The 18,350-nt window shown below is 42.6% G+C and overlaps 1 protein-coding gene across 6 annotated transcripts in view; it reads right to left on the bottom strand.

Moving 5' to 3' along the window:
• The window catches only part of PLPPR1 (phospholipid phosphatase related 1), a 601,803-nt gene that overhangs the window by 40,101 nt on the left and 543,352 nt on the right, over positions 1-18,350 (bottom strand). For 5 of the 6 annotated variants that reach the window (XM_059889070.1, XM_059889072.1, XM_059889071.1 and 2 more), the window contains 2 exons: positions 13,422-13,496; positions 12,800-12,988 (listed from right to left, as the gene is read on the bottom strand). In XM_059889070.1, coding sequence (XP_059745053.1) covers positions 12,800-12,988; positions 13,422-13,496 — 264 coding nt within the window. The remainder of the gene's footprint in view (positions 1-12,799; positions 12,989-13,421; positions 13,497-18,350) is intronic. The other variant, NM_001192403.1, reaches the window with a different exon arrangement.

The following is an 18,350-nucleotide window of genomic DNA, read 5'->3' as shown; positions in this document are numbered from 1 at the left end:
CAGCTCTCAGATCCCGTGAATGAGCTGCGAGGATGTTCATTTCACTGATCACACATAGTGTACTGTTTCTCCATCCACTGGGTCCTATAGTCTCATACAGGCCTGATTCTGGGGAAAGAGGCGGGCGAAATTCTGCTTCCCTGCCAGGCCACCAGCCCATGTTGGAAGCCACCTCTCACACTGGCAGATTTATGACTCTGGTTCTGGCACTGACTGGGTTCCTCCATCTGTCTGTTTGCCATGCACACTCTGTCTCCATCCACCACTCTGTTCAGAGAATAGCCGGGACACGTGGGACTCTCCATGTGTTCGGCCCTGGCTGCCCTGCCTATTACGGTCTTTCAGATTGTTGACTAACAAGCATGCTATCACTCATAGCAAGTGAGAATACCCTCCGGTGAGAAATGATCAAGGCCAAACTCTAGACCTGGCCACGAACAAGCAAGTGAATTCCATTGGTGCATCTCTCGTCCCCCACAGCTATGCCGCCTACTATCACAAATGACCTAAAACTTTTAGATAACAATACATATGCTTTTAGTGAGTAACCCTTTTTTAAAATTTTAATTAGAGGATAATTACTTTACAATGTTGTGATGGTTTCTTCCATACATCAACATAAATCAGCCTTAGCTATACATATGTCCCCTCCTCCTTGATCCCCCTTCCTGCCTCTCTCCCTATCCCACCGCTCTAGATTGTCACAGCACTGGCTTTGGGTTCCCTGCATCATACAGCAAATTCCCGCTGACTAAAATCAGAGATACCAAAGGAACATTTCATGCAAAGATGAGCTCAATAAAGGACAGAAATGGTATAGACCTAACAGAAGCAGAAGATATTAAGAAGAGATGGCAAGAATACACAGAAGAACTGTACAAAAAAGATCTTCACGACCCAGATAATCACGATGGTGTGATCACTGACCTAGAGCCAGACATCCTGGAATGTGAAGTCAAGTGGGCCTTAGAAAGCATCACTACGAACAAAGCTAGTGGAGGTGATGGAATTCCAGTTGAGCTATTCCAAATCCTGAAAGAGGATGCTGTGAAAGTGCTGCACTCAATATGCCAGCAAATTTGGAAAACTCAGCAGTGGCCACAGGGCTGGAAAAGGTCAGTTTTCATTCCAATCCCAAAGAAAGGCAATGCCAAAGAATGCTCAAACTACCACACAATTGCACTCATCTCACACTCTAGTAAAGTAATGCTCAAAATTCTCCAAGCCAGGCTTCAGCAATATGTGAACCGTGAACTTCCTGATGTTCAAGCTGGTTTTAGAAAAGGCAGAGGAACCAGAGATCAAATTGCCAACATCTACTGGATCATAGAAAAAGCAAGAGAGTTCCAGAAAGCATCTATTTCTGCTTTATTGACTATGCCAAAGCCTTTGACTGTGTGGATCCCAATAAACTGTGGAAAATTCTGAAAGAGATGGGAATACAAGACCACCTGATCTGCCTCTTGAGAAATTTGTATGCAGGTCAGGAAGCAACAGAAGTGGACATGGAACAACAGACTGGTTCCAAATAGGAAAAGGAGTTCATCAAGGCTGTATATTGTCACCCTGTTTATTTAACTTATATGCAGAGTACATCATGAGAAACGCTGGACTGGAAGAAACACAAGCTGGAATCAAGATTGCCGGGAGAAATATCAATAACCTCAGATATGCAGATGATACCACCCTTATGGCAGAAAGTGAAGAGGAACTCAAAAGCCTCTTGATGAAAGTGAAAGTGGAGAGTGAAAAAGTTGGCTTAAAGCTCAACATTCAGAAAACGAAGATCATGGCATCTGGTCCCGCCACTTCATGGCAGCCATGAAATTAAAAGACGCTTACTCCTTGGAAGGAAAGTTATGACCAACCTAGATAGCATATTCAAAAGCAGAGACATTACTTTGGCAACAAAGGTTCATCTAGTCAAGGCTATGGTTTTTCCTGTGGTCATGTATGGATGTGAGAGTTGGACTTTGAAGAAGGCTGAGCACTGAAGAATTGATGCTTTTGAACTGTGGTGTTGGAGAAGACTGTTGAGAGTCCCTTGGACTGCAAGGAGATCCAACCAGTCCATTCTGAAGGAGATCAGCCCTGGGATTTCTTTGGAAGGACTGATGCTAAAGCTGAAATTCCAGTACTTTGGCCACCTCATGGGAAGAGTTGACTCATTGGACAAGACCCTGATGCTGGGAGGGGTTGGGGGCAGGAGGAGAAGGGGACGACAGAGGATGAGATGGCTGGATGGCATCACTGACTCAACGAACGTGAGTCTCAGTGAACTCCGGGAGCTGGTGATGGACAGGGAGGCCTGGAGTGTTGCGATTCATGGGGTCGCAAAGAGTCGGACACGACTGAGCGACTGATCTGATCTGATCTGATTTGTTTTACACATGGTAATGTATATGTCTCACGGCTATTCTTTCAAATCATCCCACCCTCTCCTTCCCCCACTATGTCCAAAATTCTGTTCTTTATGTCTATGTCTCCTCTGATACCCTGCAAATAGGATTATCAGTACTGTCTTTCTAGATTCTATACATATGTGTTAATATATATTTATCTTTCTCTTTCTGACTGACTTCATAGTGACTCTTGATAAATTTGTCTTTCAAATATGGAAGCCCAAATTTCAAATAAATAACCCTGGAATATAATACATCAGTTTGGTGAAATCTTTCAGAATTCATGTCTTTACAGTGTTTTAAGGAGATCTGATAAGTCATAGGAGAAGGCAATGGCATCCCACTCTAGTACTCTTGCCTGGAAAATCCCATGGAAATGCAAAATATTTAGAAGATAGTGTTCTAGATCGCAAAATATGAAGTCTGAAGAAAAAGTCACTGGAAGACGTATTATCATTTAGTGTTGTAAGGGGGATCCACTGCATGTTCCATGTGGCTGTTATCACAAAAGGCATCTAGAGATCCTGGAATATAGGTTTTGGGTTCATGTATATACTAGCTGTAGCTCTGATACTTGGCATATCAAAGTCATTGCTGTTTCTTTTTTTTGTTTATGATTTTATTTTTTTTAATTAGTTTATTTATTTTAGTTGGAGGCTAATTACTTTACAATATTGGTGGTTTTTGCCATACATTGACATGACTCAGCCACGGGTGTACATGTATACACTCATCCTGAACCCCTCTCCCAACTCCCTTCCCACCCGATCCCTCTGGGTTGTCCCGGAGCAACAGCTTTGAGTGCCCTGCACTGGTCATCTATTTTACATATGGTAATATATGTTTCAACGCTAGTCCCTTATATCATCCCACCCTCTCCTTCTCCCACATAGTCCTGTTTCTCAAATGTAGGCTCTGGAGTTGAAATCTCAGTTCCCTCCCTTCTTGAGGGGTGATTTTGGGCAGATAACCTTTCCAAACTTTTTTTTTTCCTCCATGATTTTAAACATGAGGGTAATAACTATATCAGAAAATTATTGATTATTAGAAATGTATATAAAAGCATCTAGAGAAGCTCAAAGAGTATTTGTTGCTTTCACTTACTGGTTGGTCTAGGCAAGAATGTGTGCTGAAATTGATTTGAAAACTGTCCTGGGTTAAGGAAACATGGTATAATTCAAGCTCTGCCCTGCCCCTAACCAGGTGTTCAGTCTTGGACCACTTGGCTGACCTCTCTGGTTCCTTATCTGTCAATCTCTCATCTGTTAGACTACAGTGGCCCCTAACCTTTTTTTTTTTTTTTTAACACCAAGGAGCAGTTTCATGGAAGACAATTTTTCCATGGACTGGGGAGGGGGAACGGTTTCAGGATGGTTCAAATGCATTGCATCTATCATGTGCCTCATTTCTATTACTATTATACCAGCTCCACCTCAGATCATCTGACATTAGATCCTGGAGGTTGGGGAGCTCTGTAGGAGACCTTTAAGTTGTTCTTCCAAGATCTTTGTTTTTATGATAAAAACTGACAAGATAGGGCTGATTAAGGGAACTGATATCACATAATTGGGCTTCAGTCTCTCTTCTGTTGGTTAAGCTCTCCAGGGCCAGCATAGTTTCTTATAGTAATTCTCCCTCCAGCATTCATTCACTTTTCAAACCCAACAGGGCTTTGCCATCATGAAATAATCTTCCCTTGGAGCAAAGTGGACACAGCCTCCTCCAGAGTCATCACACTGCCTGAGACCTGTCACCTGTGTTTCTAAAGGACAGCAGAGGCTGGCAGCCCCTCCCTGGGTGTGCACATAGCATGCTCTGAGGAAGAGAAGAGGGTTCTCTGCACACTTCTTAATAACAGTGTCTAAGTAGCTGCAGAGCTTTCAGTCCCAGGGAGTTGTAGATGCTTCCAGTATCCTCCTTGGGAGGCTTCTTTACTCGCGAGCATTTCTGAGAAAGGCAGGCATGGTTTTTGCTGTGTGTGTTGTGTGTTCACACGTGTTAGTCGCTCAGTTGTGTCCGACTCTTTGCGACCCCATGGACTGATAGATCACCAGCTTCCTCTGTCCATGAGATTGTCCAGGCAAGAATACTGGGGTGGGTTTCCATGCTCTTCTCCAGAGGATCTTCCAGGCCCAGGGATCGAACCTGGGTCTCCTGCGTTGCAGGCAGATTCTTTACTGTCTGAGGCCCAGGGTTTTTCCTGTAGATCTTGTTTAAAAGTGACCCAGGGGATTTTAAGCGTACTGACCATGCTGCCCAGCATCTTCATGTTCTGTTTAATCTTTCCTGATGAGTACCAGTGACACCTCAGATCTGCAGAGAGGATTCTAGTCTTCTGGCCTGCTGAGCTGTGCTTGGTTCAAGACCTCTTGACGTCTGCTTTATCACACTTGAGTGTAAATAAAGGAATTCAGCTGTAGACATTTCTATGCCTTTCAAAGCTGAAGGCTTCGATAGAATCAAGGCTATTTGGATGATGGCTTTGGAAATTATCCAGCAACTCAGATAATAAGTGTTTTGTGGATTGGAGAGTCGTCATTACTGCTTTCGGTGTGGCTCAGCTAGTAAAGAATCCACCTGTAATGTGGGAGACCTGGGTTAGATCCCTGGGTTGGGAAGATTCCCCTGGAGAAAGGAATGGCTACCCACTTCAGTATTCCGGCCTAGAGATTTCCATGGACTGTATAGTCCATGGGGTTGCAATGAGTTGGACACGGCTGAGTGCCTTTCCCTGTCACTTTTCACTTACTGCTCTTAATCCAGGGGCAGCACCTACCCATTCAGAAGGCTCTGAAATCGACACTTGCTATGAAGTGTAGCACCAAGGTGGCACACTACCTTGCCAAAGCAGGGTGTTCTCTTGAACTTTTTTTTTTCCCATTTCTGAACAGTGGATATAAGAGAAATGGGAATTTAAAATGATTTAGCTAAAATACTGCTCTCAGTAAAAAGTAAAATGCATTGTGATCACCAAGTAAACTCATCATCACAAAATTTTAGGCAAATGAGAGTCTTTTCAAGAAACAAATTATCAAAACTCCTAACACAATCATCTAATCATCAGTCATTAAAAGAAGCATTGTAAAGGTGGTAAGGAACATCTCAAAGGTGTAAGGACATCTCGCTGTCAGATGATGTCAGGTAAAAAACAGTCCATAAAGGAATTTGGAGCATTCATCCATCACATGCATAGTAAATAGGGAAATAGATATTCTTCTTCAAGGTTTTGAAAAAATCCATAGCAGTTAATAAGGATATTTATAACTCTTTCCCAGGGGGGGGGAATGTAAATTGTAATGATTAAGTACATTTGCAATAAAGAAAGTGTATTCATGGTAGAGATAAATATATATAGGGACTTCCCTGGTGGTTCAATGGTTCAGACTTCACGTTTCCACTGCAGGGAACATGGGTTCGATCCCTGGTCAGGGAACTAGGATCCCACATGTTGCATTGTTGGGCCAAAATAAAATGAAAAATCAGCACCGGCTTCTTATTAAAAAAAAAAAAAAAAAAAGAAATCATGTGATGATGTACAAAAGGGAAAAGATGTGAATGATGATGTATTAAAAGGGGTTTCAATAGCTGCGGCTGTTCAGAGCCGGGAAGAGGCAGATGACAAGGCACTCAGGCGCCGACCCTGTCTCCTCTGCTGCTGCAGCTGCGCTCCTCATCAGCCAGGCAACAGATGTGCCCCTGCCCAGGGCCCACTCTCTGATCCACGCTGTGCTTTGAGCTTTTGTATTCACTCCCAGAGCTTCTGGCCTAGAAACCCCCCAAATGAAGAGTCACAGTTTCCTCCAGAGTGGGCCTTTCTATCAAATGATGCTTGTCTCTTCCTTTCCTAGGAAATTCTCGCAGTCTTGTGCATGTATGCTCACATGCACGCTTGCATGCAGACCATCAGCTGTGTCGATTCTCCTGGGCTGGGCGTCAAACGTTCTGCTGTTTCAATTCTAAGTACTTCTGTCACTTTGTTGTGAGGCCAGTAAAGGTTTACTAGCTATTTTCTCATGCCCTGTGGTGCTGGCGCTGAGATACAATACGGGTAAATCAGATTCTCCACCGAGTTAAATCCTCTTATCCAAAAAGGCTCTCTGCCTTTGAGTCTGTGAGTTTATTCAGGGGGCCTGAGGCAATTGTGAGCCGGGGTTTCCACGTTGGTCAGAACACACCCTGCAGATTTCCTGGAAGCCTGGGCCAACACTTTAGGCTAAATGGTTCTGGACACAATAAATACTCCAAGCTCTAACCTTTCCTAAGTCCCTGCATGGTTGCTCCCACGTGGCCTTGCCTCCAACATGATGCTGATCCTTTCTGACAGCGAAGCACAGAAGGAGAAATAGGAAGTGACAGATCAAACCCACAGCAGAGTCCTTTCCCTTGTGCCTTTTCTTGTGCATCCCTGCAATTAGCACCCATCCTCAGAGACACACGGCAGTGCAGGGTGTTAGCTTGTCCTCTAGCACATCAACCACAGAATACACAGAACACCACGGATGAGTCCAGGTTGAGGTGCCTTCTTAGAGAACTGCCATTAGTTTGTGTCACATGTCACCCCTGAGGAGTCCTGCCTTCTTTCTTTGTTGTTATCGTTTGTTGTTTAGTCTCTAAGTCACGTCCGACTCTTTTGTGATCCCATGAACTATAGCCTACCAGGTTCCTCTGTCCAGCATTCCCCAAGCAAGAATACTGTGGAGTGGGCTGTCATTTCCTTCTCCAGCAGATCTTCTCAACCTAGGATTTGAACCCATGTCTCCTGCATTGGCAGGAGGACTCTTTACCACTGAGTCACCAGAGTAGCCCTGCCTTCTTTCACTCCAGGGAAAATAGGAAATGGGTTTAAAAAGGAGTAAACACATACTGTACCATTCTGAGAAATCCTGCACACACACACAAACACACACAGGCTGTGCCATTATGTGTAACCCTTGGCCAGGCACAAATTAAACTCCAGAAAGAAAGTCGAGAGAGACTAAGGAGTTGGGAATCTGACATTTGGAGCCTCCAATTATAAGGTTCAGCTCTTAAGGAGTATTAGAACCAGAAAGACCCTGGAGATCATTTAGCCCAAGCCTACCTTTTACAGATGAGAAATCCAACCCACAGAGGGAACAGGCCTTATCAGAGGTCATACAATTACTGGGATGGAAAGCCATAACTGACATCCCTCCTTCTCTTGACAGAGCAGACCTGAGACAGGGTGACTCTGCAGCATGAGGATGAAGGATGCACACTCTGGGGGTAGGGGTGTGCTGAGTTTGGCACTTGGGATCTGTGTTCAGGTGGCCTGATACAGACTGCTCTCAGATATGCTGTACCTCTCCAAGAGGGACAGAAGTGAATACAGCTCCCTGCTCCCAGGAGGTGTCCCTGAGCATCAGGAGAGGTCCACTCTCTGTCCTGCAGCTGCTCACTTATTTTCAGGTTTCGGGGGAAGATCAAGCACCACAGCAGGGTTTCAAGGCCACTGGACTCTCTGCCATTAACCCATCAGCTGTAATCAATGCCAGGTCCTAGCAATGCTCCTCATTTGAGAGGAGAATAAAAATAGAACCAAATGGGTGGGTTACTGTCCAGTCGCATAGGGAACTAGCTGCAGCCCTCAGCAAATCATTTAACATAGCTGAGTCACAAGTAACGTAGCTAATGACTGTCTTCCTAAATGAACTCACAGACTCAGTCAAAAATGAAGGAAACTGGACCATACACTTTCTCTATGCTCTTTGAGATATCTCTTTTCTATTTCTCCGGGATGCTATGAGGATAAATTAGGCAAGGACTGCAGAATACAAGAAAATTAAAAGGAGTTATCCTTGCCATCTTCATTTACAGAATATTCCTCGGCACATATCTTTGAAGGCCCACCATCATCATTGGTCACACTTTTCTCCCCAAGAAGAAAAGGAATGGAATGTCCAAATCAGAGCTCCATACTTGAAAACGAGAGTAGAACTCTAGATCCTTAAAATTCAGTTCACTGTCCAGTGGCCACACTCCCTTGGCTTTCCATCACAGCATTTGACCACATGTTAGTTCATATCATTTGGGGGAAAAGGAATATGATCAGAATTCATGGTTTGAGAAGAATTTCAGCTGAAAATCTTAGAATGAAATCTATCATCTTTACCCAGAGAGAAGAGAAATTCCTCATAAAGTTGTTTTATTTTTGTTTTTTGGTCATATGTGTTTTTGTTTATTAGAATTGCTGTTTAAATCTTACTAAAGATTGGTCATTTCATAATTATGCCAGAAGAATCAATGTTTAAAAATATCTTTCAGTTTGAAAATACTGCATTGATGTAGAATTTAATTGTATAGCAGAAGAAAAAATAACTGTTCCATTAGCACTCAGAGATAATAGCTGTACATTTTAGTTTCTTGCCAGTTTTTTTTATGTATAATTATAAATTTGGGACTATACTTGTAACACACATACAGTGTCTTCTTAGGGTCTGTTAAATATTCAGAGCCACAGACAACCACATGTCTCATTTGGCACTGGTCCACTTGGGAGGAACTAATAGCTTGCCAACTGGGTAGCCTCACTTGCTCTTCTTCATCCTGTTTCCTTGCAGTGATCCAGTGCAGCTCAGGTGCAAGGAGACCATAGACACATCAGAGGATGCAGGAGCCACCTTGGCTTACAAGACTTATTGTGTCCCATCAGAGTCAATAAATGGTGCAGCAGTTCCACAGACATAGCTTCCAAGTTTCCAGAGTCACTTGCACTGGGAAATCATAGCATGGCACCGTCTTGGGTAATCTCAGTTCTCTGAGTCCAGGGGCAATTCACCAATCAGGGGTTAATTCTGCCTAGCAACATAGCTGATACATACCCTCTTTTTCTGGAGAAACGGAGCTAGAAAACTAAGAGAATCTAATATTCTCTTATAGAAGGGAAAAAGCTTTTACCTCTGATACTAGATACAATTTTTTAGCACTCATAAAAATCTTTTCATTAAATCATAAGCATGCTTCATTTCTCTTAGAGGTGTTTCAGAAATATTATGGCCTCATAATGAGTTTGGACAATCCTCTAGTTCTGTGTATTTAGCTACCACCAAGTATCCTACTCTTAAAGCTGACTGAACATCCCTACTCTGGTTATCTTCTTAACATAAATTCAAGGAATGGAATTAATGGGTTCAAAGTTTATAAAACTCTTAGTACATCTTTGACCAGCTGCCCTTCAAAAAGAAAATGTCAGTTTACATTTTTTTAATGGCCAGTTTCTTTAAAAATATTATTTATTTATTTTTGGCTGCACTGGGTCTTCATTGCTTTGCACAGACTTTCTCTAGTTGTGGGGAACTACTCTTTGTTGAGGTGCATGGACTTCTCATTGCAGAGGCTTCTCTTGTTGTAGCATGGCTCTAGGCTACATGGGCTCAGAAGTTGTGGCTCCTGGGCTCTAGAGCACAGGCTCAATAATGGTGGCGCAAGGGCCTAGCTGCTCCATGGTGTGTGATATCTTCCTGGATCAGGGATGAAACCAGTGTCTCCTACGTTGGCAGGTGGATTCCCCACCACGGAGCTACCAGGGAAGCCCCTCAGTTTACATTTTGACTCAAATTGTATGAAAGTATCTGTACCTTTAACAACACAGGTTATACTTCTTTAAAGCACTTGCCAATTTTACATGGGGAAAATTCTGGAATATAAAAAACTACTTTCCTGTGATAATTCATGAGTTTAGAAATGTTTATGTACATACAATTTATTTTGTTAATTGTCTATTTTTCGTCCTTACCCATCTTTATTTTGGGAAGCTCATCTTTTTAAGTAGTAAGAATATTTACATGGGAGTCTCGTATTCTGCAAATATTTTTACAGTCTTTATGTACTTTTTATTTTGGTAGAAACGCTTATTTTTCAGGTAGACAAATTTATCAGTCCTCTTCCATCTGCTTGCAATTAACATTCCTAATGCTTTTGTGGATGTGTATATAGACTTTCTAAGTGTGTGAAATCCCTATTTTTCTTGCTTTATAATGTGCATTGAAAAGCTTTCCGCTTATTTTAAGGCTCTGGAACAGTTTTATAGTTACTGATTTTCTATGCCTTGAAATTTTTTTTTTTTTTATGCCTTGAAATTTTGAAGGAATTTTATAATAGTTATGTGTCTCCAATGATATGAGATAAATTTTAGACAGTTTAAAATTTTCTCTATTGTTATCTATTCAGTTTTCTACTTCTATTAAAGGCATTGTTAAAAAGTTATATTTTCATAGAATGTTATCAATTTTATTGAGAGGTAAGCATGTATTTGCACAGACCTGAATCTACAATTTTAACAAAACTATAATAGACTTTTAAACATTTATATATTTTTGCTTATGTATTTTTTTCCTTTTTTTTTGTACTTCTGTCTTTCTTCTGTTAGAACACGGGGATTGTACATTTTACTTATCAATCCTATTGTTTTCTGATTCATTGATTCGTTCATAATTTTTATTGATCTGCTTCCTTTGCTTTCCTTAGTTTTTCTCTTTCTTTTTTTTAAAGGAAAAATGTCTCTATAATTACAAAAAGTAATTGCAGGAGAGCCCAGGCAATGATATTTCCTGGGACTAGCAAGAAGATAGGTAAATGTTAGTAAGTCAATGGATCTCTCATCTGAGAACATGAGAAAATGGTATGTTTATGGGACAGGAAGAAACCAGGACCTGATTCCAGCTAAGCCCAGTGCCTCTGGGTAGAGCCACCATTAAGCCGTTCCAGATAGAACCCAGTGTAGTCTCTAGGCTTTACCTGGGGAGCGAATTGTATCATCTTTTGAGATGCCTGCAAGTGGGTCTTTCTCGTAGTCCTTGGGCTGGTGAGAAAGGAAAGTTAAGAGGGGCACATCCCCTATCACTCTAAACAGGGGGTGTCACTAGGGTCTCAGTGGAATCTCTAAACAGGAGATGTCACCAGGGTCTCAGTGAAATTGCTAAACAGGAGGTGTCACTAGGGTCTCAGTGGAGTCTCCTCTGCAGGGAGAGGAAGTTCATCTGTGATCCTGAAGAAGGTGAAGATCAGTTTCCAGTTTTTCTTTGTTTCCCCTACTTCTAACCAGTTAGTGCATGCTAGACACTATGCCAAGTATTTGTACGAAGCATCTTAAGTCTTGATAACTCTGTGAACTAGGCAGTCACATTATCCCCGCTTTGGGGGGGCCGAGTGGGAGGGAACAGGACAGTGACTTGCCCGGAGTCACACGGACAGGATGTCCTGTAGGTTGGACTGCAAAGCTTGTGTTTTTCACCACCATGAGAGACCATGTTTTATCACAGCTGATCCTAATTCCTACTGCAGCTTTATCATTTAAGGGGGAGCTTGTCAAGCCTAGAATTAATGATAAAAATGAACTTAAAGTACTCATTATGTGCATATTCTCCTCTAAATTCGATTCCATGTCTCATCTTAAAGCAAGGAAAACATTTGTACGGAAAACAATACTTGAACTGAACATCTGAGTAATCAGTACACTCTTCTGCATGCCAGTGGTTATTTTTATTACTGTCCCAAAGAGAGGGGAGTGGGGAATGAGGGAGAAAGGGTAGGAGAGGAGGGGAGAGTTGAGGGGGAGGAAGCTTTGGAAGAAAAAAGGGGCAAATGATAAATGATAACTGTTGCAAACGATAACATCCCAACTAATCTGACCCCATAGCATGTACAAAGAAATGTTTATTTTAAAATACAAAGTCATTTTTTAAGTTAAAATTAAGATGTCTAAGTGTTAAATCACTTTACTAGACAATACAGATCTGTGAGTTTTATGCTTTTGAAACAGTCTCCCTAGAGGACTGTTGGGCCATTTTTTTTTCCCCTCATGAGAGAGAAGAGTGCAATCAATGAAGGTAAAGTTGCAACTTAATTGAATGTCATGCAATGTGAGCAGAGCCAGAGCTGCCCAGAATAAATCACGGCAAATCAGGTCAAGCGATTTTTCTCATCTCCGGCCTCTCTGGAAGTTCAGTCAGAAGAACAGGAGATGCAGGCTGTGGGGGATTCTGTTCCAATCTGACGTGAGTCTTTATATCAAGGCCAGCGTTTACATTTACAACCTCTTCTGAATACACACAACGCACACCATACTTTTGTTTTTTTCAAGAGCACAAATGCTATACTTAACATGACAGCCACTCATGACTATTGACTTACATATTCAGACATACTTTAAAAATTATATATATTTCAATTCAGGCACTGAAAAGCAAAAGCCACCTGTAAAAGACAAGGCCTACTTAGATGAGATTTTATGCAGGGCTCTACTCACCCCGGACCGGAAAAGGACACATCTAATAAGGCTGCTGCTGTATGCCCAGGAAGAGAGGAAAGAGGAGAAAAGGCAGACAGAAAATGTTGTTTAGGACCCAACAGGAAAGAGGGAGATCTCTTTCTGTACTTACAATAGCAGTTGGGGTGGCCGCCAGCACACAGTAGAGCAGCAGAGGGGTGATGAAGCTTTCCTCCTCTGTCCCCGGGTAAGGCTTCATTAAGTCTCCATCCTGACAGAAGAATCCTTGGATATGCACCTGAAAAGTGTCAGTGCATTCGAAGTAGTAGGCAAGCAGCACTGTCCCAGCCATGATGACAAGCTGAAAATACAGCATGGCCACACAGAGACATTAGCAGGGCTTCGGAGCTGTGCCCGCCCCTCAGAGCATACTCCCTCCATCACCCGGCAGCTCTCCTTGTACTGGTACTGGCAGTGTCTGCGTGTCGGGCTCCACGTGCGCCGGGCTCAGGGAGTGTGTGCTTACTTGTCTGCTTTGTAACATCTGTTATATAAACCTTCCAGCAAATAAGAACGGCTCCCATCTGAGAGGCAGACCACAGCATCGCTTGTAGAGAGACCCAGCTTCTGCTGTCCCCCACCCCGCGCCCTTCCCAGAGGATGCGTGGGAACCAAGGCGATGCTGCCATTCAGGACAGAGGTGAAAAGTCAAAGGACAGTGGCATATGAATTGGCCAGATGTAGCATGAGATCTGCTCATGGAAAATTTCAGAAAATATTAGAGATAAACTTACCTTATTACAAAGTATTAGAGGCAGGTAAATGATGAACGAATGCGCAAATGAATGAATGATCAGGAAAGCTAAAGCCTAGAAAGGTTAAGGGAAATTTTCAGAACCACACCCTAAATTAATGGCATGGATAAGAACATCGTACAGGTATCCTATATCGGTCATAACTCTTATCCTTTTCCAAAAAGATATTACCTTTATTCCAAAAATAAAGGTAAGGCTTTCTACCTTTAATAAAGGTTTTCTACCAGTCAATAAAGGACTTTGCTGATGATGACATCTTATTCTATATTGTACTTCATAAGGTTTGGACACAAAAAGGGACACAGTTTTATCCTTTCGTTTAGCTCAGACATGTCCCAGATACTCACTGAGGTTTAGATGAGGCCTTTAACAGGTGTGAGGAGTTGGGGGAGTATGGAAACACCATTATTTTCCTCATTCACAATTGAAACACCAAAATGGCAAGATGAGATAGTGATAAAGGTTGACAGAAAAGAGGTCTTTGAGATTATAAAATTATGGAAAATTAAGTTGGAAAAGACCTTGGAAGTTTTCCCATATAAAACCTTTATTTCATAGATGAGAAAACAGAGGCCCAGCAAGGAGAACTAATTACTGCTGGATTATCCAATAAGTAAACCAAACATGTGCTTACACTGACAATCAGCAAAGCAAGGAAACTGAAATGGAGAAAAAGTATTTTAAAATGTTGGTTTGTTTAAAAGTATCAAAGTAATCATTTTGGGAGAAATTAGAACTTGGTAGTGTGTCTTTTATGGCTTAAAAATTGTTTATGTGTGGAAGTACATAAAGGGAAGGGAGGAAGAAGTATAATCTTTGAGGGTTTAGTCTCCAGTTTTTATTCCAGCCCTGGAGTGACTAACCCAAGGTCACATAGCTAGTTAGTGTTAGACCCAGGACAAGAAACCCACATTTTCTGATCTCCAAGGGGCAAAACACCTGTCATGGAGTGGAAATCAAGTTATGGGGGGAGGCAGGGTAGCTCAGCTCTCATGCAGAGAGGCACTGTTTCTCATCTTTATCCACATTCATGTCCATTGCTTTTGCTACAACACCAGAACAGAGCCTCGCACTCTGCCCACTCTTTCACACCAGGCGCAGTCTCTGCTTCTGGAATGTTAGCTCTGCGATTCCTCCTCCTTATTGTCTTTAAGGGTCATTTGGGTTAAGAATCTTCCCCAGTCTTCCATTTTCTCTAACTCAGTGCCTTTCCTCTTTGGTTCAGGAGCCTTGAATTATCTCTGGCTGCACTGAGTTCAAAGTACAAACTCCTAACCATCCTGCTATAAAGGTCTGTAGGCTCCAAATCATACTTTCCAATCACTCTCGCACACAGCTTGTTTCTGACTCAACAAGGATTATATTCCATTATCTGACATTTGCTACCTTCCTCCCCAGGGGACCTTCTGTCACAACTTCTGGCCATCCAGTAATCTCTAGATTTGTGTGTGTTTCTTGGTGCCTGAAGTTGTTCATGGCATGTGTAAATTACCAGTGCTCCTGCCACCATCTCTAATGTTTCATGCATTTTATTTCTTTCCTCTTTAACACAAACTTGGATATAGATGTTTCCTATAAGGATGAGAAATAGGTGCTCCCAAGCTGTCCCATTGAATGGTGCTCTTGCTGGCAGCTAGTTTATCAAGTCAAGGCCATGATGTTTCTGTTTTTCTTTTGTTGCATTGCTCGGTTGGATTGACTGGATGGGAAAGAAGCTGGCCAGCTGACCTGAATGTTTTGGAGCTAATGCTAGGATTCCAACAGTTTGGGGGCTCTGCCACTGTTTCTGTTTTCTGCTCAGGCATGATCTGATTTCTGTTTATCTTATCCATGTGGCAGGAAACAACATTTTCTCTCTCTCAGCTTCATTAGTCCTTAGGAGAAATGTGCTTAGAGAATAGGCAGATCAATGGGGGCTTTTTGGATAAAACAAAAATAAATAAATGGCATCTAGCTTCCTCTATTGAGGAGGAATGTTATATTTTATTAGGTGCATTTGTGCTACCACTTCCATTTAAAAGAGAAAAAGGTAAAGGGAAGTAAATGATAGCAAAATTGTGTGTGTGTGTATATATATATACATATATATATGGTCTATATACAAATGACCTATATGTATATTTGTGTGTATATATAATCATACATATATATACATTATTATACATATACATTATACATATATAGTGTATGTGTGTGCATTTTAGGTCACTTCAGTCATGTCTGACTCTGTGCAACCCTGTGGACTGTAGCCTGCCAGGTTCCTTTGTCCATGGGTTTCCCCAGGCAACGATATTGGAGTGGTTTGCCATGCCCTCCTCCAGGGGATCTTCCCAACCCAGAGATCAAACCCAGATCTCCTGAATTGCAGGAAGATTCTTTACCATGAGCACAGGCTTCTTTTCTATTGAACGTTCTCTTGCGAAAGAAAGTGAAAATGAAGTCACTCAGTCATGTCTGACTCTTTGTGACCCCACGGACTGTAGCCCACCAGGCTCCTCCATCCATGGGATTTTCCAGGCAAGAATACTGGAGTGGGTTGCCATTTCCTTCTCCAGGGGATCTTCCTGACCTAGGGATTGAACCCGGGTCTCCCACATTGTAGGCAGATCTGTATCGTCTGAGCCACCAGGGAATCCAGCTTTCTCTCATGACCATGTATTAAAAAGAAGTGCAGGAACAGGAGAAGCACATTGATTCTGCTTCCACGGGCAAACTCACAGCATGGATGACACACAATTAGCTGTGGGCATCCTCCCTTCCTCCTCCCTGTCCTGGGCCACATTCATCACCGTCTAGGTTTGTGTCACTTGTGCCAGCTGGCACCCTTGCCGTCTGCGCTGCCTTCTCCAGCCCCAGCTAGGGAGGCCTGGAGGGTGGCCATAATGTTGGTGTCACATGAGCAGATGGTGAGGCTGTGCCGGACCCAAATGCTGGTGGCAGGGTTGATGATACCAGTGTGAAAAGAGCAATTAAGGCTGTGGGGAGATAAGGTGTCAGGAGCTCCCATCCCAGGGATTCTCCTCAGCTCTCGCTTCCTGAGAATGACAACCCGATATATGAGGATGCATTAGGTCCTGATCATTCCATGAAGATTCAGAAGGCAGCAGCCAGCAGGGTATGAAATACAGCTTCTCGGAGTTTACAGTCCTGTGTTTCTACCCCAGCCCTCTGCTGATGGGAGAAAAGTTAAGGTCACAGAAGGGTAACTGGGAAGGTCACAAAGCTGAGAGGAGAGACTGAGATGACAGATATATTTTCCTTTGGTTGGTGAAGTCTGAAGCAATTGTGGACCACTAATTTATACGACAGGATACAAGCTAGGAGAGCAGGGGACAGATAATGGTGTATGACTCATGTGAGTGAGTGAAACTGTGTGTATGTGTGTGTGTCCAGGGATGTAGGGGCAGACTCATGATGTGGGAATGAGAGGACTGGTATCTGGTTTGGAGTGTAGAGGGGATATTTTTATTTTAAGATTTATTTTTATTTATTTATTTGACTGTGTCAGTCTTGGTTGCAGCATATGGGATCTAGTTTCCTGACCAGGGATCAAACCTGGGCCTCCTGCATTGGAAGCTTGGACACTTAGCTTCTGGACCACCAGGGAAGTCCCTAAAGGGCATAGTTTGAACTGAGGGATCCTAGTGCTAAGTGACCAGTCATCTTGGTTTTCTGAATGTTGAGCTCTAAGCCAGCTTTTTCACTCTCCTCTTTCACTTTCATCAAGAGGCTATTTAGTTCTTCTTCACTTTCTGCCATAAGGGGGGTGTCATCTTCATACAGATGAAGAAATTGATTCCAGGAGACATTTGAATAAAGTACTCAAGTCTGGGGACTTCCCTGGTGTTCCAGTGGCTAAGACTTCACACTCCCAATGCAGGGGGCCTGGGTTTGATCGCTAGTCAGGGAACTAGATCCCACATGCTGCAACTAAGACCAGCACAGTCAAATAAAATTTTTATTTTATTTTTAAACTTTAAAATATTGTATTAGTTTTGCCAAATATCGAAATGAATCCGCCACAGGTATACATGTGTTCCCCATCCTGAACCCTCCTCCCTCCAATTTTTTTAAGTACTCAAGTCTGTAGCACATGGTTTAGCCCTTAGTATTATGCTGACATGTTTCTCACTTGATTTTCCTCAGGCTGGCAGAGTTTGTGTGAAGAAATACATCATAATTACACTAGTAATCCTAGATTCAGCCAAGTTGTGTGACCTTATACAATTCATGTTATCTCTCTGGGCTTCTGTTTCCTCTTATATAAAATGGAAATAATATGTGTACCATTTTGGTTGGTTGAGCACAGAGAAAAGAGTTGATTTATGTCATGTACTTAGAACAGTTCCCAAGACATGCATAGTATAGATCATACCTTTACCATCACCATCTCCTCCATCTCCTACTCATTCTGTTTCTCCTTGGCTCTTGCCCCTGTTGTTATGGAAGACTTCCAGTTCCTCGCAAAGCATCTCTTTTATTTCTAAGGGTTCCCCGTGAGGTCTCACAGGGCTCGCTGTCAGTTTTCTCAGGTGTTTCCCCTCCAGCTTACGATCTTGTTCCACTTCCATCAGTACCACTTGAGGGTTTCCCACCCCAGCTGTTTTGTGCAGCTATTGACCTTGGTGCCTAACATGCTTTGCCAGGACTGAACAACATGCAAATCTTTAATGTGTACTATCCCTTGAGGTTCTAAGACTTTGCTTCTGCATCACAACCATGCCAGATCTGATCATCTAAGCTCTGATGCAGTGTTCCTTCTGCTTGGAGTATCCTTTATCCTCTCTCTCTATGGAATTGAACATATGTCCCTGGGACTAAGTCAAAACCAGTATCCTGAACACACACCACTCTGCCTTCTCCACCCCCTTGCCCTCTCTCCTCCTCCATGCAGCAGCCCCTTCCCTT

The sequence above is a fragment of the Bos taurus genome, chromosome 8 (assembly GCF_002263795.3).
Source record: "Bos taurus isolate L1 Dominette 01449 registration number 42190680 breed Hereford chromosome 8, ARS-UCD2.0, whole genome shotgun sequence".
NCBI classification, from domain to species: domain Eukaryota; kingdom Metazoa; phylum Chordata; class Mammalia; order Artiodactyla; family Bovidae; genus Bos; species Bos taurus.
This window is presented reverse-complemented; position numbering and strand designations above follow the sequence as displayed.